Genomic DNA, 22,539 nt, shown 5'->3' with positions numbered 1-22,539 from the left:
GCAGTGCTTCATCATGCAATACACGAGGTGAAAGCGGACCACGTTTGTTACACAGACGTAGTCGCACAGCGATACTCGGAGGCAAGGACCGGAACCGGGATGTCATTAGTAACCTCCGTGACCTCCGCCGCCTTGCTCTTCTTGGAGTCCGCATCGCTTTCATCTTCGAGGGCGATGTCCTCCGAGACTTCGCTCGGAGCGGTGCTTGCTCTCCGCTTCGCTGCGAGGCGTTGGTCTCGCCGAGAGAGGTACAGAGTGAGCATGGCAAAGGACACTGAACGGCAGACAGTCAGTACGGGAGAAACCGACAGGGATAGCGGGCGAGCGCACTCATGCCAAAGTTGATGCACGCCGTCGTGATGTTACCCTTGAGTACGCTGTGAAGAATGATCAGCGATCGTGATTTCGGAATGTTTGCATGAACATACCGTGGTTGTTCCACCTGGGGGAAGATGACGCTGGCAATAGTGCATCCCAATATCAGAGGGAAGTGCCAATCAAAGTCATTGCGGCTACCACGTACATAGGGAGCCACGCTTGCATGACGTATGCCCACATGTTGCAACTGGCGACAATGAAGGAGCGTTCTGTCATCAGGACAAAGTCAGTGACCGCTCTCATAGTCGGGAGAGAGACGAGCGACGTACTCTCGTTGTCATGGCCGTTCAGTTCGTTTGCCCAAGCCAGGATGAGGCCGGAGAGACCACTTTGCACCCCGGTCTGCGGGTGATCAGAAAAAATGATACTCATTACAAGCGAAGAGAAGACCTACGAAGTAGTAGAAGACCCATCGTCTAACGACGTAGCCAGCCATGGTCAGTACCGTTGGAGACCGCCCCGTACGAACGGTCCAACATACCTGGTTATATGCGTATAAAGCGGCGTCGAAGCGAGAACAATGCAGGTGATCATGCTCCACGTCTTCCAACGCAGCATGGTTAATGAGAAAATTGTACGCCATAGATGAAGTGACGAGTACTCACCCCAGCGAATAGCATAGGCGGCCACCGCGCCCTCACGATGTCCGACCACCAGGCATACGATAATGCTGGAGGCGACGGTGAGACTGAGGAGGGAATTCGTTGCAGGCGCGTCACGTACTCGTTACGACCTGGACAGCCTGAATTCCCAGTGGGTAGGTGTTGATCTGACCCACGGTGAAGACTTGATGACCGGGAGTATTGAAACTCTTGAGCCTGCGTCCCGTTGTGAGCGGACGTAATCTCTAGGTCTGAGTACACTTACCAGAAGATCATGGAATTAGCAGGGCCTCCGCCATTGTTGAACTGGTAGAAGTGTCAGTGTAAATGCACCCTTGAGACGATACTACAGTCTACCCACCAGAATGTAAACTGGCATATCTGACGTCAGTTCCGGCTACATTCATATATGGGACGGAATGACTCACGCGGAACAAGCGTGTAGATATGCCAGGTGGTGAAGAATCCGAGAATCTACAGGTAGAGTCGGTACAAGCACTGACACAACCATCGACCAACTAGCGCACCTTCTTGCGGGTGAAAGCTGCAGGGGGCTTCCTGCCTATCTCTTCCATCCTCCGCTTGCCGATGTCTATCTGCTCTTGAGTATAGAAGATCGATGGACGAGTGGTCGAGGGAAGGTCTGCATCGGTGTCAGCAAAGAGTACCACATGGCAAGTATAGTGCCCGTACCGGGCATAATCACGAAGCCGAGTAGAGCTATCGGAATCGTGATGATACCGTCAATGATGAAGAGCCCTGAGTGACGTATAGATCAGCATCAAGACATGGGATTCACTCTGAATAACTTACACTTCCATCCAGCCAGGCCATGCACGCCATTCAACCCGTTATATGCCCCCTGGGAACGTCCGTCAGCCCAACAAAAACAGTCGCAGAGACAATATCATTGACGCACCGTCTGCAAGAAGCCGCTGAACATCGGACCTAGAGCACTCGCCGTCTGAGGCGTGACGTCAGCAAGCCCTACTGAGAGACATGACAGCACTAGACATACGTGAAAGATGCAGGCACGTTTGCCGAGCTCGTCGCCCTTATACCAGCTGCCAATGACATACTGGATGGCTGGGTAAAATGTCGACTCCGCAAGACCTACGGAAACGGAGCAGAAGCACCTATCAGCGAATAGAGTTTTCTGCGCCACAAAAGACACGTACCAACCAAGAACCTGACCGCTACGAGGGTCTCGAAGTTCTTTGCGCTCGCGAGGACCATGGTGAGGACGCTCCATATCACTTCCATAGCCGGGATCTATGGGACATCTTAGTGAGGCCCTGGACGCACATAACGTAGCGCAATGCGGAGTCTCACCCAGATAGACGGACGTATCCTCGTGATGAGCATGCTGTGGGTTCACCGTCAGGCCGGAGCTTCATGCTATCAGTTGCTAGAATACCGACACTTACTTCGAAGGGATTTGACCAATGACATAGCCGCACGTCCAAGCAGTCGTGATATAGTTCAGCTGATTTCCGTGCCTGCGGATAGCTATGAGTGCTCACATGTGAGCTCGCACGAACCGTTGTTGCTCACAATCCTAAGCTGAAGGTATCACGACATCAGTGGATGGATTGAGTGGAGCCATATGCGACGTACTCTTCTTGCATGCCAGAAACATACGCATTCTGGATATATACGAGTCAGTCTTGATCCGACGGGACGGCAGAGAGCACGACTTACGGTGATGTTCTGTTGGTCAAGATACGTGAGGGTCAAGCCATCAGCCACGAGAATATGAATGATGCGAAGAAGGGTACTCATTTGCTGAAGTACGACAGAGCCGCGTATGTAAGGAGACACGCGTCCAGCTTGAAAAGGAACCGTCGCTCTGCCTCGGGCTTGTCCCACGTGTCCCTTCGAGGCGGGTGAGCACAGGGGACCGGGAACAGATCAGAAGGGAGGGTCTTACCACAGGTAGCTGGTCCACGGACGCAATGAGACGTGCGTCTTCGAAGGGCTCATGTCGAGGAGAGGTAGGAGTTCACGGGACGTGACCCTACCGTTACCATTCCTCGCAGAAGGATAACTTATACTGCCGCTACGGGGCCACCAGCTCAGCACCATTCGTCAGGCACTCGGGTGGTATCGCGAGCATGACACCCGTCATGAAGAGACCAGCCGTAGATAGAGATGTTACGGCAGGGTGGATTGGCAGCGACTGCGGCTAGCGGTGATGAGAGACATTCAGGCCGTAGCACGCAAGATCGCACAATACAGAAGCATCACCTCGAGCTTGAGCTAAACTTTGACCGTTCGTCCCATGGTCTTGAAGTTCTTCGCGTTATTCCATAATTCGAGCAATTGAACTCGTAGTAGCTATTCGTTGAGCAATGTAATCACACTCGAGACTCTTGCGCGACGTGGCGAACAACGGAGCGAGGTTTACGAACGAAGCGCCTGAACTCGAACAGCTGTGCACACAGGCGCCTGTCTATTCACTAACCTTCTTTCGCACTCCCATCACTGACTCCCGTGCAAAACTGAGGGTAGGCACGCCTGATGCGCTTGCACCATCGCAGGCTGTAGTGGTACGTATATTTCGGAGTATTGCTCTTCGAGTCTGGGCACCTCACTTATCGCACAGCAGGGTCTGACATAGCACTCCGGGCGGAAATTCCTGCGGCCCTCATCGTTGAGCCAACACGGCCAGTGTGATGGGAATGGTGGATACAGGAGGGTGAACATCCGGTGGTCGCACATTAGATACCAAGTGCGGCTCCTTATCTGCCTGACCTGCTGAGACGCTCTCCAACGGCGATGGTCACAAGGCCCATTCTTCCCCTTTGTGGGGCTTCACACCATGGCCCTGGCAGATGAGGTGACGATTTCCCATCCTGACGTTCTCAAGGCCAGTCAGTCAGCACTGGCCGAGGCTTCGAGATTGCGGATGGGAGCATTGAAAAGAGGTGCTTGCGAGCCTCTAAGCTCTACACCCCGCCACCCATTGACACGCGACATCAATTCATCATGCCCGTCCCAGTTCCCGAGCTCGGCCAGTACAACTATGTCCAGGAGACTAAGGTTCGTCCCTCTTGGTCCGATCGTCCTCACCCGCCGTCCGCTTATAGGCTGACCGACGGCGCTTCCCGTGCGGCAGGAAAACCTTGACTGGGCGGACCTGGTGACGCTCGACTTCAGCAAGTACGGGACGCCAGAGGGCAAGAAGGAGCTCGCCGATGAGCTTATCAAGGCCGTGCGCGACTACGGGTTCTTCTACGTGAAGAACTTCAACATCACGCAAGAGCGCGTCAACCGCCAGTTCTCGCTCGGCAAGCAGTTCTACGAGCTGCCCCTCGAGGAGAAGCTGAAGTATGTGCCGGATGGTCTGGGTACGTCCGTCGTTGTTACACCTGTATCGTCGTGCTCATATCTGTCGCAGACAACGGCGCATTCAACGGGTACGTCCCCGCCGGCCGCCGTATGTGAGTATATCTAGGCTGTCCCGCTATGCACTTTGTTCATCGTCCGTTGCGCCTGCAGTCTGGACCCTGCGAGTGGGTTGAGGGACCACACTGAGATCTACAACATCCCGAGTGAGTAGCCTCGATTTGTCGCCCAAACACATCTCTGACCGCCATGGACAGAGTTTGACGGATTCTTCACTCACAATCACCCTGACGTCATCCAAAACCACCTTGACGAGATCAAGGAGTTCGCTGTGGTAAGCGAGATTCGCCATGCTCTGCACGTGCAAATTTGATCGACCTATTATTCGCTTCCTAGTCGTTGCACAAGGAAGTCCTCGACCCCCTTCACATCTTGCTCGCCATCGCTCTCGAGCTCCCCGAGGACTACTTCACCAACATCCATTGCTATGAACGCAAGAGCGAGGTATGTCTTTCCTTCCCATGTAACGATTCGTCCGTTCTAAACCAGACGCCTCCTTAATAGGATCACTTCCGCTACATGAAGTACTCGAAGTACACTCCCGAGGAGAACGAGAAGCTTGGTCGCCTCTGGGGCGGCGGACATACCGACCTCGGCTCCTGGACGCTGCTCTTCCGCCAGCCGGTGGCCGCGCTCCAGATCAAGCTCCCCAAGACGGGCGAGTGGAAGTGGGTGAAGCCCCAGGACGGCACGCTCACCGTCAACGCGTGCGACGCGCTGTCGTTCTTGACGGGTGGATACGTCAAGAGCACCATTCACAGGTGTGTAGTCTATATGCTCGGCCCCGGGGTCCATCCGCTCACGTTTGTGCTTTGAAGGGTTGCTGCGCCTCCGAAGGATCAGGAACACGTTGACCGTCTTGGGATCCTCTACTTCTCGCGGTACGTTGCCCTGCGCGCGTGGATGTTGAATGAGCAATGCTGACTCACGCTGCGCCCCGACAGTCCCAACAACGACGTCAAGCTCGCCACAGTGGCAGAGTCCCCCCTGCTCCAGCGTGAAGGATACACTCAGAACGAATTCGAGAAGTCTGGGAACCCCGTCCCGACGATGGAAGGTAAGACCCGCTCGTTCTATATCTCTTGACGTCTTCGCGTTAACAATGTGTCCGACAGAGTGGACTTTCGCGAAGCAGAAGTGGCAGAGGACGAAGAACGTCGCCCGCGGGGACGTCAGCCACAAGACTGCCCAGATCCTCCCTGGGTTCCGCGAGAAGGTCTACGATTGAACTGGGGTCATGTAGTAGTGTATCGTGTTTGAAAGCAAAAGTGTATACATAGGTACATGCGAACACTGAGGATTGGAACCATCCTTGCGACTGCCAGAGCAGTCTCATATCATCGGCTCAGACCACCCAACTATGTAGACTCCATTTGAACAAGTCATTCGAAGTATATCTCCAAGTATGTGAGTCGGCAAGGAAAATCCCTGGCGAGCGGAGCGACGCGTCTCTGACGCCGCGAAAACAGATCACGTGATCGTGACAATCGGGTGGGCGGATCGGAGATCCGCTCATCCCCGAGATTCCACTACCTGCGTCCACCTCCTCTAGTTTACTTGTAACCTGACTGAGCAATGTGATAGAACAAAGTTCTGATCCATGAAATCGAGCTGTCTGTGATCAGCTTGAAGAGCGAGCAGAGTTGAAGACTTTCTCGCGTTGATCCTCGCGATGTCCTAGTCCCTCCCGGACATCAAGTGTGCGGTTGGACTTTATCCAGAATGTCATTACTGCGAGTCATCATATAGGTACAGTGTAGTACACGGAGTAGTACAGGAACGGGACGTTGAAGATGCGGGTGATAACTTAGGCATGCGTGGAACGAAGCGGCAGCGAAGAGACTATGGACAGCGCGAATAACCGGGGAACGAACAGACGAAAGCAACCGGGAGAAGCAGGCGCGCAGAAGAGCGGGGAGAAGAGAGGTGTCATGGAGCTGGGTCCAGTCAGATCGGGAGCTCGACCTGGAGCGAGCAGGAGAGCAAGGAGCGCGAAGCGTAGCGAAGAGTCAGGAGTGTCCACCAGGCACTACGAGAAGGCCGGCAAGGTCAGGGGAGGGTTCATCCGTAGACGATGCTAGAGGAGGTATGTCAGCAGGCATTTCAGTAGGGAATTAGGGAGAATGCTCACCCCCTAGACGTGGTGGATATGGGCTTGAAGTCCGTGCGGCCCGAGTCGACAAAGTGCCGCAGCACGTCGCACCAGTCGTCGCGGGTGTCCCACGAGATGCGCGAGGGCGAGTCGACCTCGACCGGCATCACCTGGCTGATTTCCCCGCACTGGATGAGGATGACAGCGCAGCCGATGCCTCCGCTCTTGCGGCAGCGGTCCTCGCGGCGGTGGATGTCCGCGCCGACGAGCGGGTCGTTGTCGGTCACGTACGTCCGGGGGACGATGTGTGTAGACTTGATCGCAAATCTGGAGAGGGTGACGTCAGCCGCTGCGCCCAGGGTACAAGGTTCGCGAGGACACCCACCTGCGGAGGGAGTCCGGTGATGAGGGACGGTAGCTGAGCTCGACGAGGAGAGCGTTTTGGCGGATGTTGGAGGGGACGCGCTTCAGCTGAAGGGCCTGGAAGCCGGCCCAGCCAAGAAGGGAGGCGTGTGCGGAGACGAACTTGCGGAGGTTCTTAACGAGCCCCTCATCCATCATGCCGGGTCCAGGCTGCTTCGCAGACGAGATCTGAGAGGCGGTATGTTGGCAGATGGCCTTGTGTCTCGACCAGTGCGCCTTCTGGCAATCTGGGGACTGAGCAGGAGGTAAGTAAACTGAACTATCGAATACTTGAAGCCATGGGTCACTCACACAGTACTGGGTGGTCATCTAGATAGGAGGCAGGCGGTCAGAAGAAAGGTCGAGCGAGGAGGGCAGGTGAGACGTACGCAGCCACCACAGAGTCTAAATTTGGCCAAGTGCGGCTGCTCGACGGCGCCGCAATGGTCGCATACGCGGTATCCCCGCTGTTTCGGGGCTGCATGGGCAGGGGCGGTGAAGTAGTTGGCGGCAGCGGGCTGGGCGTAGACAGCGGCCATGTCGATCTCGAAGAAGACTAGGGTGATCTGGGAGGGTGAAACGAATCTGCGGTGAGTCGTGGTGACTCGGACCCATTGCTGGGTGCGTTCTTATACGATCGAGCATGGTGTGCGGGCTGGGGTATGTGGAATGGGGACCTGAGCAAAGTCGCAGCGCTTGTGGCCAATTGTGATTTCGGACGAGTGCGCGCCACCCAGATGCCATATACGGCACGGGCGATTGCCGATGCGGTCTTGTCTTTTTGTCTCTGCTGCTCACGCGTCGAGCCTCGCTCCGTCTCACCCCGTCCGCTATTGTCTTGTCTCGCCTTCGAGAATCCAATATCCCGCACTCCGCCAGCTACACAAAAAGCTGGCGAACAGCGTGCATATGTCTGAGTCTTGTCTAACAAAAAGCATCAGTCGCCCGCGTTTTTGTCTTGTCTCTGTCGCTGGCAACCGTCCGTTTTCCAGAAGTCCTACCCCGTTCTGAAGCTCGTTAATTAAGCTCCGCGGGTCAGTCGTCTTCACTTCTCCAGAGGTTTCCGGGACGGAGTGCGAAGTGCAAACTGTGCTTCCTCCGCGCAATCTTCGCAAGCCGATTACACACATCATTCCTCGGCATTGCCTCGACTCCAAGTCCATTCTCCTGGCCCTACCTTCGATCGCGGATGCCATGTTCCATGTACACGTTCTCGTCTAAAGTGCGCCCACAAAAGTCCACGTTCACTGCCGGCGGCATCAGGTGTGCCACTCGGGACAAGCTTCCAGGCACTACCGGCCTCGCTTCTAGGACGCGGTTTGACCGAACAAGACTCGAGATGCCACCCATCAGGCCACAGATGCCTGATCTCCACATGCGATCTGTTGTGTGGACGACTGAACAGCTGCAGTGCCACCTCGGCGTCGATAGGAGACATCTCCCATCTCCTCTCGGTGGCGCTAGCCTGAGAGCCTGCAAAATGGGCGGCACCGCCGCGCCCCGTCTTCCATCTGCCCTGCCGTGATCTTCAATGAAAACTTCACCACATGTTGACGGATGTCCGAGACTCGAGGCATCGTCCTTTGTCCCCCATTACGCATTCAGCTGCAGGAGTTACGGTTCAGGCTCGCACCTGTGCCACTGGTGGCATGCCATGAGGTGCGTACGCTCCGTTCCCCGATGGATGCGACGTTTCACCATATGACCATCATTCTTCTAGGACCCTCGTGTCCGGACACGTCGAGTCAGAATGAACGTCCTCGGATGAGCGTCGCCCCATCGGTCTCAGGTTGACTAGGGCTGACTTGATGGATCGCTTCGGAGTCGTTCCTCTTCTGGGCCCTAACAAGTTGCGAAGACTCTGAACAGATGGCATATCATTGCACTATAACCGCATTTACACCATCGCTGATCGCGCCAGCATGTAGACCTTGCCGCCTTTGCCCCTGCTCTCTCGGTCTGCTCCGCCCTGTAGCTGCTGTCGGAGTAACGTTAGTGCTCGATCTACATACGGCAACTTCGAGCATGCAGTACCGAGCGCGCGTCCGCCCACGCGAGCTGGCACGCTTGACCAAACAGGCTGGCCAGGCGTGACCGAGAGGTGACCGAGACGGCTACGGACAATGTAGTACTCGAGTACATCCCGCGCCGCACTAGGTCTCCCGTCTCCTGTCCTGTGGACTTGCACCACCATCTGTAAGCTCTTCGACGGGCAAGTCATCTCTCATTCGTATAAGGTTCCCGATTGGCCTAATTTTCTGCTCATTCGCAAGTGGAGAGTTCCATGATGAGTGTTTCCTCCGACTCTCAGCCTCCCCAGTCCAAGCTCGAGCAAACGTTCTACTGTGCCGGCGTCTCGCCGAACCCTCCGAAGCTGGTATACCGAACCGACTCATTAAAGAGGCCGTCGATTGGGCTAACAGGACTCGGGGGTACAGCATGCTTAGGGAACCTCATAGGGTCTTCGGCACCGCGATCAATACCGTCTGGGACTAGGTGAGACCACAGATCCGGAATCTACTGCACGGCCGGCGTGTGGCTTAGACGTCATCCGCATCTTCACTGACGAAGGCAACGACAACATGATCGCCGGGCCGCTCGTCGTGTGGGTGGGTGTGAGTCCCGACTCGCTCCAGGCCGAAGACGCCTTCAATTCGGCCAACGGCATGATCTAGCTTCTCGCCCGTTTCAGCATCGACGACGTCAAGGTCGAGTATCGCGAGGAGTCGGTCTACAAGCGCTCAGCTAGTAGCGCCCTCCTCCCCTCGGTTTCTGAATTAGACGACACAGTCGACGTTCGCGGTCCCTTAACTCCCGCTTGAGGCCTGCCTATCTCCCCGACGTCCAGGGTACCATGGGGCTTTATTTCACCGAGGGCGGCGGGAGCGGCACCTGACCTGTCGCCACGTCCTCCTGGAGACCGACCGCGACAAGAGCAACCGGCACGTCCTCCACGGGCGTACAAGGGAGTGGAAAGGGTGCTGGAACAATACAAGGGCGAGCCAGTATTATATGAGGGAGGCCAAAGTACAAGCGGAGAGCGTACTTGAATACGAGTGTCCGATGAACAGAAGCTATAGTAGACAGTAGAACGATGCAGCCACGTCTGTAAACAGTGAGCGACGTTGTCCAACAATCCAGTGAGGGTGTCTGAGAATCCAGCGGCGTGCTGTCAAGACCTAGACCTAAGGCATCGCGGGCATCCTGAGGGCACGAAAAGAGTAGGCAAGTCAACGAGACCGGACGAACCGGCGCAACGACATCCTTGAAGTCCACGAGTCCACAGGCTGAATCGTCGAAAAGGGGCGATGCGCTTTAACAGTATAAGGGGACAAGAACAAGATGAACCTGAACGACCGTAGAGCCTAGTCAAAGACGGTGGGGTAGAGATCGGCGTGAGGGAAGTACTTCTTGACGCAGGACCAGAACTAGAACATAGGCGCGGCGGAGGTGACGTCCAAGTCGGAGGTCTCCGTCTTGCTCATGCTGCCTGTCAGGAGGCTGCCGATGCGACCGAAACCGTTTTAGACGAACTAGTACTGATGGAGGGAATAGGGAGTGAGAAGTTGTCGATGAACCGAAGCGAAATGGGAGAGGTGTGCCAGCGTGGTCGACGGTTGGTCAGTCTAGTCGCGAGGCGCTGGGACTGCCGGTGAGAGGAGACGAACATGAAGAGGGGAAGAGTCTAGCGTCCAACGTTCAGCTCTCGGGCCCCCAAACGTTCACGATCCCATCGTGGATGAGACGGACGTCAATTCCCGCGTCTGTGCGAAGGAGCTCTCGTGGGGAGAACTTTCCCCTCCAGGCACGGTACGGCATCCGAGTATGCACAGGGTCCCGGAAAATCGTGGTATCCGCGCCCAGGTAAAAGTCGGAGACCCAGGCAGTATCTGAAGGGCCGAATACCTGACCAGCACTCGAGCGTCCGTGGTCTGAGTCTTCAAGCCTCCGATGGACGTCGAAGATGATCACCTCGCAGTGTTCTCCCTGCCGCAGGCCCGGAATCCGCCGCTTCGAGAACGTGAGCGCGACGCGCGACCCTGACACCGAGACGATGTCGGGGGAATAGCGATCTACAGATGGGAGGAGGATGATCCTTGCTCCGTCAGCCCCCCAGGCGTCCCATGGCACAAGTAGTGGCGAGGCCGACGTAGTAGGCGGAGATGCACTGCGGCTAATGCGCTCGATTGTTTTGAGAATCGTCCAGAGAGGGATGACTATGATGACTGTAGAGTGTCGGAAGGGCCCGTTCACATGGAGGTATAACACCAAAACGGTGAGATCAGGGTCGTAGTTGAACGAAGCCTCGCGATGGAGCGGTGGCCGCTGGCAGTAGCTCCTGACGTGGTCTACTAACAATCCCTCCGCCAAGGGAGGCAGCTGCAGACAACAAACGTCCTTTGCGAGCGTTCCGCTTGTAGGCCCAGGCGCGCCAGAAGCTAGCGTGGAAACGGAGATGCCGGTATGTACGATCTTGATGGCATGCGAGGACTTTAGAATATGCACCATCTTGTACATCTGGAAGGAAGTAACCAGTGTCAGTTGGAACGTTCTTCCGCCAAAATATTTGTGCATATACTCACTCGCACTTCGGTCGTTGGCTTGTCATACCATAAGAGCTGGCCGGTTATCCAATTATACACATGCATGTGAGCGCCTTGCACTCCGTCAAACGACCACCCGATCAGGTCACCGACGATTTCAATTGTGTTCTGTAACGGTGACGTGCGTGCTGCAGCGGGGATGAGAGGATTGTGTGCAGCTGACGGATACAGGCCGCCATGTGAGAGCGAGATGAAGTAGCATTTGTGGATCCTGCGCACCACGATGAGTGAATGATGGCACGTGTCAAGGATGGCTTACCCTTCTATCCTAGTTGTGAGCGCCAGGAGATCTTTGTCTATACTTATTGCGATGCGGAGGATACGCTCCCAGCTCCCAACGGAATGCGCCAAATTGATGCGCCAAGTCTTCTCGGCAACGTCCGTGAGGATACAAGCAGGTTCGTGCACTTCAAGAACCGAATAGTCGACGACATAGACCAAGGCACCTCCAATGACATCGCGAAAGACGAAGTAGCACTGTTTGTCGAAGCGATAGCAAGGGATACTCTCTGATCGGTTGGGTCCGTATTTTGCGAGGATCTGAGCGCGTTCGATGAGAGACCGTCCCGGGGAAGGACCATCCTCAAGACCTGCTCTGGCTAGAGCCATTCTGTAGCGCAGCTGAAGTGAATCCTCCATTGCGTTCCTCAGTACACGGCAGATCTGTGGTTGCGACGCAAGTTCAGTACGTCAATCGGTACTATGAGGATGAATTGGCGGTTCACCTTGTAGCATGTCACCAAGTCGTCGATATCGAGCTCAAGTAAGATCCGGACGTGAAGCTCATCCGGAAGGTGTACAAAGTCACAGACAGAGGAGTGCGTGTCAGGCATCGGCATCGCGGTACAATCGCAGCTGGGTACGAGAAGGCTTGTCGCCTCTAGGCAGACGATTGACGGGCCTATTGACGGGCGGAAGGCCCAATAACTGGGAGAAGGCAAGCACCGTGCCAACTTCACTTAGGGGGGGCCGGAAACTTCCGAACCCGGACTCCGGGAGAAATCCCACCGGTCCCGGGTTCTAATCCCTGCAGGCCCTTTTTCCTTCTTCCTACCTGCCACTGCCACAGTGACTTATACGACCGAGGGTCCACTTCCGCCTTCATGCATCATGTCTCTCCCTGCATTGCCAATGCAAAAGCTTTCTCAGAACGTAGGTGCCAAGTCTGGTGCTCCCTGAAAGGCTCCTCTGTCACGGAGGGATCCTCCTCCTGCGGAGACCTCGATTGAACGAATATATCCTCCCGGCTTCAATTCGTGCTACCCGCAGATCTCGAGGAACACTCTCCCCCTCCTTTCCACCCGCCCAGGTTTCGTCCACTCGCTATGGTCGACCGCCATCTCCAGCGAGTATCCAAGTGTCTGCATGCCACAAGGTACTCGCCGTTCACGCATATAGTCTGGCATATGTGTCATCTTTACTGATGTCGTCGCAGCTCTCTCGCAGGACGCCTTGCAGTTGTTCCGTAATACAAAAATCGCAACACATTCCATCTTGCGCTCCGTGACAGTAAGACCTATGCGCTATGATCCCCATGACGATGGCTCTTCCAACCCGGCGCCATGATCCTGTAGGTAGAGGGGATAAATTGTGTGAGGTAATCGTCTGTCTCTCAGGGCTGCAATTGAACGAGCATTATGATTCAGGTACGTCACACCAATTATGTTCGGGCCCGAGGTGCGAGACCGAACTTACGAATGACTCCAGCCGCCAGTGTATTTTCACTCTCCGGAAGCCATGCTTCGTTGGGTACGTACATGGTGCGATTGCGGGGAAGGTGCGGGATAGAACGAGCGCCTGTTGGAGGCGGGAGGCGGGATGGGGCCCGATTGAGAGATGATCCGCCATGTCCAGGCCCCTGGATCTAGATGGCAGAAAATGTCAGAACATCTGCGCGTCAAGGCATACCCACATCGCGACCATCTCCGGAGTCGGCATCCTCTCCCGCCTTACAAAATGGCCCGCCGTCCGTCTGGACTCCCACATCGGACCATACCCACCCACCACCACCGCTTACCATCACCCTCAGTCATCCCGCTTCGGCTCGTGCTCATAAGATCCGGGCTTAGCCCCTAGCCCTCCTCCTCCTCCCTCCCACCTGATTGATTCAGCGAGCATCTCCCTGCCTTGTCCAGCTCTCTCTTGCTTCCGCTCTACCCGTCTTCCGTGACTCAAAATGGACCAACTTCCGCAAAACCATTTCCTCAACCTACAGCGGCCGGATGTCTTCGTTCCCGCAATAGCAGGCACGCCCGACACCTCGACGCTCGCCGCGCATGATTTCGACGTCGACACTCGCACTGGATTCATGCCTCCTCAGCCCCCGCTCGCTCGTCTGCCCCCCGCATGGGAGCCATGGGAGGCCGCGCTCGAGGATGCGATCCAGAGCAAGCTCCAGCTTGCTGACAAGCCAGCCTTGTCGCCTGCTGAGCAGGAGAAGTCGGAACGATGGCGTAATTCGGTCCGTGAGGTAAGCATAGACGCTATCACGTTCTCCATGCGAACACGAAGGCTGACGCGGATGCTTTGCCCTTCTGTGCCTTTGTAGCTTCCGATTCTGCCCATTGACGATCTCAAGTCTTCCGAAGTCCTCCTGCGGCGCGCACACCATGTCCTCGCGTGGGTGATGCATTTCTACGTGCACACTACGCCGACGACCGTCCGTAACATTCACATCCCTCCACCCATCACCGTACCGCACCTCCAGGTGTGCGCTCAATTGCAGCTGCCGCCTGTCCTGACGTATTCGGACGATGTGCTCTACAACTGGGCGTTCAAGACCCCGCCAGCGTCTCGCATCCTGTTCCAGCCGAAGGCCGAGCTTCACAACCTTCGCTGCCTCACGCTCTTCACGGGCACCCGCGATGAGGAGGAGTTCTACCTCTCCTCTGCGCGTATCGAGCTTCGGGGCGTTGAAGCACTGTCCGTTATGCGGGCGATCATGGACGAGGCCTTCGTCGGAGACCAGATTGCCCACCGGCGTATCACGAACTACCTCCACATCCTCGCGGGTGTCATCAACGATCTGAAGCAGCTGCTCGCCAGCGTTCGCGACGGCTGCGACCCCACGATCTTCTACAACGAGATCCGCCCATGGTTCAAGGGCGCAGACTCTGACACCACCGGGCGCAAGTGGATCTTCGACGGGATCGAGCTCGACCCGACTCTTCAGGAGCCCACCGAGCTCTCAGGCCCGAGTGCCGGGCAGAGCTCCCTCATCCACGCGCTCGACATCTTCCTCGGCGTCGACAAGTACTCGCACTCCAACTTCCACTCGCACAGCGCTGGCGGCCCTTCCCCGTCAGCCACCGCGACCAACGCACCTGCGGCGTCGTCGTCATCCACACCCGTCCCGCCCGCGACATCGAACCTCAGCTCCGCTCCGCCGAAGCCGAAGGTGCCGTTCCTGACGCGCATGCAGTCGTACATGCCGCGGCACCACCGTGCGTTCCTCCGGCACCTGCAGGCGAACCCGCGGCCGCTCCGGCGGATCGTCGAGCAGCAGGAGGACAATGTCGAGTTGCGGGAGGCGTACGACGTCGCCGTCACTGCGCTGAAGGAGTTCCGCGACGAGCATGTCCGGATCGTCGCGCTGTATATCGTTATTCCTGCGCGTCGCGTGGATCAGCAGCAGCAGGCGACGTCTGAGAAGGACGGCAAGGGGCCCTTGGGTACTGGAGGTACGAGTGCCTTCCAGTTCGTGAAGGGCGTTAGGGACCAGACTGCCGGTGCGCTGTTGGGTCGGCCGCAGTAGCTTGTTGCTCTCTTAACGCGACGTGCGTGTGAGATGGATGTTGTAGATGTGTTAATTGGCTTGTATCATTATTCGGACCGTGTTGCTGTAATGTTCGTTGTAGCAGGATATCCAATTTTAAGCTTCGGTTTCGCGCCCATCATCAGTGCTCACCAGATGCCTTCTCAGTTCTGGATCGCGGTAGCAGGAGCGTATACCCGGTTGTGATGGCCTGAAAACCATGGACATCGTCCTCACTAAGACTTGGTGCAGATGAGCGGACAGCTCGCTCGCTGCTCCAGTACGGTTGAGTCGGCATGAGTACTGTTTCCACGGCCCGGCGGTACCGAGGCACGGGCGTCACAAGGTCTGGCCACTGGCTCAGGCTGCTGCACACCTTGTTGTCGTACCGCTACATACCTGCTCCCGTCTCGTCTTTCTTCTCGTCCTTGCCCTTCGAATCATCTGCTGTTACATCTATCAGACCTAAGACCTATCTCTGTGCTCCTGAAACTCTCACCTTCTGCCACCCACCTTTTCCGCCTTTCTCAGCATGGAAGACACGACGATGGTTGAGGAGGAGGACACGAAGCAGTTTGACTCTGTGCACGGGGGCCATGACGAAGACCACCAGCCCGATCCACAAGAGGAGCTCATTATGGACTCAGGCGATGGGAGGGTTTGGCTCGTCAAGGTGCGCATTCCACGCTCGTTGCAGCCCTTGCAGCTCGCCGCAACGTAGGCCTATTCCCTATCTCTTGCCCTCCCTACACTTGCTACCTATGGGTACGACATCAAGATCCCCCGACACCTCATGGAACAATGGTCCTCCGTCGACGACGAGGGCGTCCACCTGGCCACGATCCGGGTGTACCCCAACGCCGCGTCCGCATCCGGCAAAAAGCCACGCATCATGCTCGTCCTCCCGCCCCGCCCCGACGACCCGAGCGGCGTCGGGGAGCAGTTCGAGATGGACATGGTCAACGACGACGTAGAGAACCAGATCGTGGTCGCGGAGCGCGAGAAGGAGCCCGGCACGGGCTCGCGCGCGCGCACGACGATCCTCACCGGCCGCGTCAAGCACGAGTGCAACCTCCGCCCGCTCCTCACGGACGGGTACATGCGCCGCGTCAGGCAGCGCAGCAAGATGGCGAACCAGCCGAAGCGCCAGGCGAGGCTCATCGACGAGACCGTCACCCGCGGGAACCTCAACCGCCTCACGAGCGGCGCGGCGCCGCAGTCGCCCTTCCAGCTTACGGTGCGTGCTCCTCGCTCCTCATTGTGCTTACGAGTGGCTGAGACTGAGACTGGGATGGGGATTGTCTGGGGGTGCAGAGAGGGAAGCCGAAGCCGGCGAAGGGCCAGTTCGAGCGCATGGCGCGGATGCCGCGCAACCAGCTGCTCGACGAGCTGTTCCGCCTGTTCCACGACGAGCGCGAACGGTGGTCCATCAAGGGGCTGCGGGAGCGCACCCAGCAGCCAGAGGCGTACCTCAAGGAGGTCCTCAACGACGTTGCGTTCCTGCATCGGTCTGGTGAGTTCAACGGCCAATGGGAGCTCATGGCGAACTTCAAGGAGAAGGGGGTGAGTGTCTGCTTCTGTTTGTTTTCGTTGTGTGTGCGGTTTGTGACGGTGGGGTGCTGCAGGTCAAGGCGGAGGACGTCGTACCGGTTCCGAGCGGGATCAAGATGGAGGACGTCAAGATGGAAGACGAGGAGGATGAAGATGAGGACGATGAGGACGATGACATGGAGGAGGTCTCATGACGGTCATGCATAGAGCTTTTATTCCCCATCCTACACGCATACACACATCACCACGGACCCCTGCTTAGTGCACTACTACGATACATATGTGTTCTTGTATTTTTATGTCGCATGCAACTGAGTTAAGTATCTTGCATTACTCTCGGTGGCGCCGTTTCCCCCCCTGCGTGTGGCTGCGATGGTAGCCCCCCCCGGGCCATGCATCGCGCATGTAATCGGGCAGACCTTGGGCAGCCTATAAGAGGCCCTCGAATCCCAAAGTGCCGATTATATGTGAGAAAGGATTGCTCATTCTGCCCGCGCACGCGGGGCAACACTTGCTTTCTACCACCGTGCCCTCGCACACCTGCCGTCTCGCTTGCTTCCTACCACCATGTCCACCGCCACCAACTCAGCTCCAGTCGACCTGCTCATCCTCGGCGCAGGCTGGACATCAAAGTTCCTCATCCCCCTCTGCGCCGCGCGCGGCATCTCACACGCAGCGACCTCGCGCTCCGGGCGCGACGACACGATCAAATTCGAGTTCGACCCCGCGTCCGACGACGCGGAGCCGTTCAGGGCGCTCCCGGACGCGCAGACCGTGCTCATCACGTTCCCGATCTACCGCTCTGGCGCGTCGGCGAGGCTGGTGAGGCTTTACGAGGAGACGCACCCGAGCAAGGGGTCGGGGTCGGACGGGCGCAAGACGGCGTTCGTGCAGCTGGGGTCGAGCGGAATCTGGGATGTGAGTTGAGTTGCATCGGACCGAGGCACTCCAAACCCCGGGCTCAGGCTCAGGCTGGTCATCGTTGCTGACCCCATGACACACACACAGGGCGGCCCAACAGCCAAGGGCGACCACGCCGCGCACTTCCAGCGGCCGGACGTAAAAGAGGGGCCGCTCGAGTGGACGACGCGGCACTCCAAGTTCAACGAGAGCAACGAGCGCGGGCGCGCAGAGATCGAGCTGCTCGCGCTCTCCCCGGACACGCCGACGACGGTGCTCGACTTGTGTGGGCTCTGGGGCGGGCCGAGGCAGGTCAGGAACTTCGTCCCGCGGGTCATCACTTCGAAGGAAGTGTTGAAAGGGAAGGTGCGCGTTTGTGCTTGTGCTTGGTCGACTGCTGTGGTTTGGAGGTCCTGAGACGCTCGTCATGGCACGCAGGGAAGCATCCATATGATCCACGGACTGGACGTCTCGCGCGCCATCCTTGCTGTGCATGCGAACTTCGAGCGCGCGGCTGGGGAGCGGTGGTTGTTGACAGACGGGCGGGTGTACGACTGGTGGGACTGGGCATCGGCGTGGGGCGAAGAGGGGAAGCAGACGAAATGGGTGAGGGAGCTCATGAACGAGGAAGGCATTCACGCCCTGCCGAGGTCGCCTGAGGTGATCGGGCGGGGGATGGACAGCAGGGAGTTTTGGAACACTTTTGACCTGGAGCCAGTGAAGGGGCGGTTGGGAGAAGAGTGACAGGTTAGCATAACACGACGCACGCAGTGTAAGATCTAGACGAGTGTCCATTCGACAACAATAGCGAGGACAGAACTCAACTACGCAGGGGGTATAGTACAAACTGATACGGACTTCTGAACATTACTACGATCAGGTTCAAGCGCATCTATGCTGGAAGTACGCAGGAGGGTGTCAGGGTTGAGATTAGATGACATCATGGAGAAGCTCACAGTCATTATGGGGAACCTTCTTGGTCTTCTTGGGTTTTCTCCGGGGCTTCCGCTCGTAAGCGTTGCGGTCGTCGGAGTCACTGTCAAGCTCTTTAACTATACTCCCGCCCTGAGGGTCTCTCGATGTTGTGGCGTGGTCGCCGTGGTCGGCCCCATCGTGGTCATGGTCGTGGTTACACCGTCGATGGGCCCGAGCGTTGTCCGAGCCAGATTCCGAGGACGAGCCCGAGTCGCTCGACGAGTCCGAATCAGAGGACTCGTCGAACTGCTTGGGTCTATGGTAGATGCAGCAGACTGTTCGCGGAAGCAAGCGGAGGGCGTCAAATCATCTCAGCATGCCCGGAGCTTGGGAGACTGTGGTTACTCACTCTTCGTCTTCTTCTTGTTCGCCAGCTCGTTGTCTACCACATCCTCCCTCCACACCACTCGCTGACGGTGTCTTGGGACCCCACGCAGGCGCAGCGTGCCGACAGTGGATGGCTCGCCGTCGGTCTGGACCTCGCGGGTCTGAGTGTTTTCTGCGGTGATCGTCTGAGATCCCTCAGACGGGGGACGGACGGCTTGTCTCGTTGCCATAGTGCGCAAGAATGAAAAGAGGGTCGCAAGAAAAGCAGGCAAATGGGACGTGGTGGTGGTAGTGGTGGGGCAGAGCAGAGTTGCGTCGGGGCCTGCCGTAGCGTTCGTGAGCGTAAGGTCCGTAGACGCCCATAGACGGACGACGTCACGGAGCCGTAACGCCGACCCAGACGGCGACGAGCTCCCACTAGCCACCACGCGCTGTCTCTCCGGAACGTTCATCATCTTCTCTCAGTGTCCTCTAACAATGCATGCGTATCGGATACACCGCTGGTGTTGTTGAGCTGGTTAACTCGTCTCGATGGGAGACCGGTGCGTGCTCTCTCTCGTCTCTGTGGGATCCAGAACTGTGCTGCGGCAACCAGAAACGCCAACGAGCACACCATGAGGCAGGGACGATAGCGGATGCAGGACACTGTGACATGGAGCGGAACGAACGTCCTCTCAGCATCCCAAGCGCAATCATCGACGACCCGTCTCTTCCTGTTGCACCCCCAGTACTATATGTATCTGTGACCGCAACAGGGCCTCAGGTGAGTATCTGATGTACTACATTTCACGGAAGCTCGGCATGGATCAAGTCCTGCGAATTGTGGCGCCGGCGCCGAGTCTGTGCGTTGTGATGTTACGGCCGTGGTAAGGATCAAGACTACAACAGGAGAGGACGGCTGAATCATATTGCAGGGGCGTATGTGTATCTGGGGTTGGAGGCGGTTGAATGACGCGGGAGATATGGCAGGTTCAGTAAAGAGCATCGACCGCATTTTTTGCTCAAATCGCGGTTGCCACACGATAGCTGATACTCATCGCAGCGACAGAGAAGACAATCCGACGAGGTTACGTCGGTTACACCGTCGGGATTGGAACTCTGTATGAAGAGCCGCAAGCAAATTGCCGATTCCCGGTGATCGCCATATGACCAACGGTGCCTCTGATCCCCTTTCCCGAATGTATCGGGGCGCTGCCGATTCAATAGGAATAACCACAGGGACTCGGACTTGCGCATGCTTGCCCCCTCCTTCAGACATTACTATGCCCTCGTGCAACGTTCATTACAACCGTTTATGACAGCCTGCTGCTCAATAGGTGAGAGACAATCAACTTCCGGCACAATCCGGTCCTAATACCTTTTCAGAAGGATGCTACGCTGTCGGTCAGGATCGACTTGTGTTCCGAAATATATAAGGGCAGACCTCTGTCCGCTTGTCTATCACATCTACCTCTCTAGACCACACAAACTCACCCCAGCATTTCTTCTATCCCAATGGCCCCGACTACTCAGAAAGCACTTGGCATAGCCGCAGAGGGAGAGTCTTGGAAAGTCTTCAACGACTGGCCTGTCCCGAAGCCAGGTCCGAACGATATCCTGGTGAGGGTCATCTCCGCCGCCCTCAATCCCGCCGACTGGAAGATTCAGACCTATGGCCTGTCGGCGATGGGCGGCAAGTATCCGTACATTGGCGGGATCGACGGCGCCGGAGTCGTTGAGGAGGTCGGATCGCAGGTGAAGAACCTCACCAAGGGCGACAAAGTGTGAGTCTCTCTCTACCCTGATGTCTACTCGTATGCTGACATTCGCAAGTTTCTTCCCGGGAGGGGTCAATGAGCTCGTCCGTTCGACGTACCAGCAGTACTGCCTTGCTCCAGCGGCGAACGTTGCCAAGGTGCGGCGTAGTTTCCTTCGAGTAGCACTGGTAGTAACCTGACATAATGCCCAGATTCCGGACAACCTCACTTTCGATCAGGCTGCCTCCATCCCGCTCTGTCTCGCAACTGTTGCGACCGGTATCTGGTCGCATGATCCTGAAGCACACTCCGTCAGCTTCCCCGCACCGTGGGAGGAGGGAGGCTTGACGAAATTCAAAGGCCAACCTGCACTCATCGTCGGGGGCTCGTCTTCCGTCGGACAGTACGGTACGATAATGGGTTTTAACATTCGGTAGCGCCAGACTCACACCTCCCAACGCCAGCTATACAGCTCGCCAAATTGCAAGGCTTCTCGCCGATCATCACGACCTCGTCGCTGAAGCACGCCGACTACCTCAAGTCGCTCGGGGCCACGCACGTTCTCGACCGCTCTCTTTCCCCCGAGGCCATCGCAGCCGAGCTTCGGAAAGTCACGGGCGGAAAGCCGATCACATATGCGTACGACGCGATCTCCGAGGAGGCGACGCAGCATCTGGCATACGACGCCTTGGCGGCCGACGGAGCGCTCGTCGTCGTGATCCCCTTCTCCCAGGCCATACTCGCCGAGAAGGTGAAACGCGACGCGGGTGCGAAGAAGGTTGCCTACCCGAGCGCCGCGCTGCAGTGGCCCGAGAACAAGAAGCTCGGGGTGGAGCTATACGCGAGGTTGGAGGAGTGGCTGCGGACTGGCGTCCTTGTGGTGAGTACTGCGTTTGTCGTTTGGGGACGGCGGCTGATCAATATGTGGCAGCCTAACAAGGTTGAGGTGTTGCCGGGAGGGCTGAACGGTGTCCAGGAGGGCCTAGAGCGCATGAAGGCGAACAAGGTCAGCGGTGTCAAGCTTGTTGCTCGCCCGCAAGAGACGGTTTAAGGGTTGCATATGGACATTTGTACACTGAAGACGAGAGGGTCGTCTGGAATCCAATCTGCTCCGACTGAACGGCAGATTAATAGAGTGGAGGTTCAATGCTGACAGTACATCTGTCACAAACGACGCTAGGTGAGCACTAACATGCGAGTCTTGCTAATACATGTGTAGGTTGGCACTAAGTTTACCTGCTGCTCGCGTCCGAGAGCGCCGGAGACTCATGGTTGCGAGCGATGCAGGTGAGTTCCCGTACTCCTGGTATTCAAATATTGACCCTCGGTTTGTCCAGATGACGAGGCTGACCTGTGGTTGTCCCCCATCCTCCCACAGGAAACCATATGCTCGTTGGACTAGGTGATCGAATCATGTTGCCAACTTGCCCTTCTTGCTCTCAGCATCCAGTGCCGCACGGTGCGTGCATTCGGTCGCGCAATTACCTAGAATGTGCACGTACGTACTTTCTTGCTCGCCTCATGCACCTGGAGAGCCGTGCCAGAACCCACGAAGCTTATTCCTATGGCGATACAGACACAATTCCGCCTCTTTCAAGGTTGCCGGCACCACGAATCCGTCGGCTGGGTTGTCAAGGCTCCTCCGTCACCGCGTCTGGGAGACCGCTAGTCCTACTCGGTGGCATTGCTTGATCGGTGAGCGTTCTGGATCGTGTAGCAGCAGAACAGTCCCTGACGCTGACATGACAATATCAGCATAAGGCTAACTCACCTCATTGAAGTCATTCATTCGCCCTATGAGGCCGACGAC

The 22,539-nt window shown here is 57.0% G+C and overlaps 10 protein-coding genes across 10 annotated transcripts; 6 read left to right on the top strand and 4 right to left on the bottom strand.

Annotated features, from left to right (window-relative positions):
- Positions 1-47: 47 nt before the first annotated feature.
- L226DRAFT_554116 (MFS general substrate transporter) lies at positions 48-2,963 on the bottom strand (the record flags this gene model as incomplete). Its single annotated transcript, XM_067682976.1, has 20 exons — positions 48-274; positions 331-377; positions 429-458; positions 524-587; positions 648-720; positions 773-794; positions 860-921; positions 984-1,048; positions 1,102-1,196; positions 1,246-1,286; positions 1,416-1,454; positions 1,508-1,623; positions 1,674-1,739; positions 1,794-1,842; positions 1,957-2,093; positions 2,159-2,252; positions 2,313-2,346; positions 2,408-2,479; positions 2,775-2,855; positions 2,911-2,963. The coding sequence occupies 20 exons, from the start codon at positions 2,961-2,963 to the stop codon at positions 48-50; spliced, it is 1,467 nt and encodes a 488-aa protein (XP_067533025.1).
- Positions 2,964-3,968: 1,005 nt separating this feature from the next.
- On the top strand, positions 3,969-5,616 carry L226DRAFT_467126 (Clavaminate synthase-like protein; the record flags this gene model as incomplete). The annotated part of the gene is made up of 10 exons (XM_067676028.1): positions 3,969-4,022; positions 4,099-4,330; positions 4,381-4,423; positions 4,482-4,534; positions 4,586-4,662; positions 4,725-4,832; positions 4,893-5,149; positions 5,207-5,269; positions 5,333-5,445; positions 5,504-5,616. The coding sequence occupies 10 exons, from the start codon at positions 3,969-3,971 to the stop codon at positions 5,614-5,616; spliced, it is 1,113 nt and encodes a 370-aa protein (XP_067533024.1).
- Positions 5,617-6,118: 502 nt separating this feature from the next.
- Positions 6,119-7,555, bottom strand: L226DRAFT_490347 (uncharacterized protein). Its single transcript, XM_067677314.1, has 5 exons — positions 7,272-7,555; positions 7,195-7,212; positions 6,866-7,137; positions 6,520-6,807; positions 6,119-6,465 (listed from the first exon to the last, which is right to left on the bottom strand). The coding sequence occupies exons 1-5, from the start codon at positions 7,419-7,421 to the stop codon at positions 6,450-6,452; spliced, it is 744 nt and encodes a 247-aa protein (XP_067533023.1). The 5' UTR covers positions 7,422-7,555; the 3' UTR covers positions 6,119-6,449.
- A 3,026-nt stretch (positions 7,556-10,581) lies between these two features.
- On the bottom strand, positions 10,582-12,325 carry L226DRAFT_573191 (uncharacterized protein; the record flags this gene model as incomplete). Its single annotated transcript, XM_067684807.1, has 4 exons — positions 10,582-11,400; positions 11,466-11,697; positions 11,746-12,149; positions 12,212-12,325. 4 exons carry the CDS (start codon positions 12,323-12,325, stop codon positions 10,582-10,584), a joined length of 1,569 nt encoding a protein of 522 aa, XP_067533022.1.
- A 1,337-nt stretch (positions 12,326-13,662) lies between these two features.
- L226DRAFT_573190 (Indoleamine 2,3-dioxygenase) lies at positions 13,663-15,240 on the top strand (the record flags this gene model as incomplete). Its single annotated transcript, XM_067684806.1, has 2 exons — positions 13,663-13,956; positions 14,035-15,240. 2 exons carry the CDS (start codon positions 13,663-13,665, stop codon positions 15,238-15,240), a joined length of 1,500 nt encoding a protein of 499 aa, XP_067533021.1.
- A 384-nt stretch (positions 15,241-15,624) lies between these two features.
- On the top strand, positions 15,625-17,118 carry L226DRAFT_537251 (transcription initiation factor IIF, beta subunit). Its single transcript, XM_067681290.1, has 4 exons — positions 15,625-15,913; positions 16,019-16,477; positions 16,555-16,803; positions 16,866-17,118. Exons 1-4 carry the CDS (start codon positions 15,773-15,775, stop codon positions 16,983-16,985), a joined length of 969 nt encoding a protein of 322 aa, XP_067533020.1. The 5' UTR covers positions 15,625-15,772; the 3' UTR covers positions 16,986-17,118.
- A 240-nt stretch (positions 17,119-17,358) lies between these two features.
- On the top strand, positions 17,359-18,435 carry L226DRAFT_573188 (uncharacterized protein; the record flags this gene model as incomplete). The annotated part of the gene is made up of 3 exons (XM_067684805.1): positions 17,359-17,709; positions 17,800-18,057; positions 18,130-18,435. 3 exons carry the CDS (start codon positions 17,359-17,361, stop codon positions 18,433-18,435), a joined length of 915 nt encoding a protein of 304 aa, XP_067533019.1.
- A 186-nt stretch (positions 18,436-18,621) lies between these two features.
- L226DRAFT_573187 (uncharacterized protein) lies at positions 18,622-19,223 on the bottom strand (the record flags this gene model as incomplete). Its single annotated transcript, XM_067684804.1, has 2 exons — positions 18,622-18,941; positions 19,016-19,223. 2 exons carry the CDS (start codon positions 19,221-19,223, stop codon positions 18,622-18,624), a joined length of 528 nt encoding a protein of 175 aa, XP_067533018.1.
- Positions 19,224-19,401: 178 nt separating this feature from the next.
- L226DRAFT_154623 (uncharacterized protein) lies at positions 19,402-20,289 on the top strand. The gene is made up of 2 exons (XM_067672470.1): positions 19,402-19,756; positions 20,047-20,289. Exons 1-2 carry the CDS (start codon positions 19,475-19,477, stop codon positions 20,140-20,142), a joined length of 378 nt encoding a protein of 125 aa, XP_067533017.1. The 5' UTR covers positions 19,402-19,474; the 3' UTR covers positions 20,143-20,289.
- A 106-nt stretch (positions 20,290-20,395) lies between these two features.
- L226DRAFT_154681 (GroES-like protein) lies at positions 20,396-21,860 on the top strand. Its single transcript, XM_067672471.1, has 5 exons — positions 20,396-20,756; positions 20,806-20,887; positions 20,942-21,137; positions 21,194-21,609; positions 21,661-21,860. Exons 1-5 carry the CDS (start codon positions 20,488-20,490, stop codon positions 21,778-21,780), a joined length of 1,083 nt encoding a protein of 360 aa, XP_067533016.1. The 5' UTR covers positions 20,396-20,487; the 3' UTR covers positions 21,781-21,860.
- Positions 21,861-22,539: the final 679 nt, after the last annotated feature.

Source organism: Lentinus tigrinus, assembly GCF_003813185.1.
Source record: "Lentinus tigrinus ALCF2SS1-7 unplaced genomic scaffold L226scaffold_23, whole genome shotgun sequence".
Classification (NCBI taxonomy): Eukaryota; Fungi; Basidiomycota; class Agaricomycetes; order Polyporales; family Polyporaceae; genus Lentinus; species Lentinus tigrinus.
This window is presented reverse-complemented; position numbering and strand designations above follow the sequence as displayed.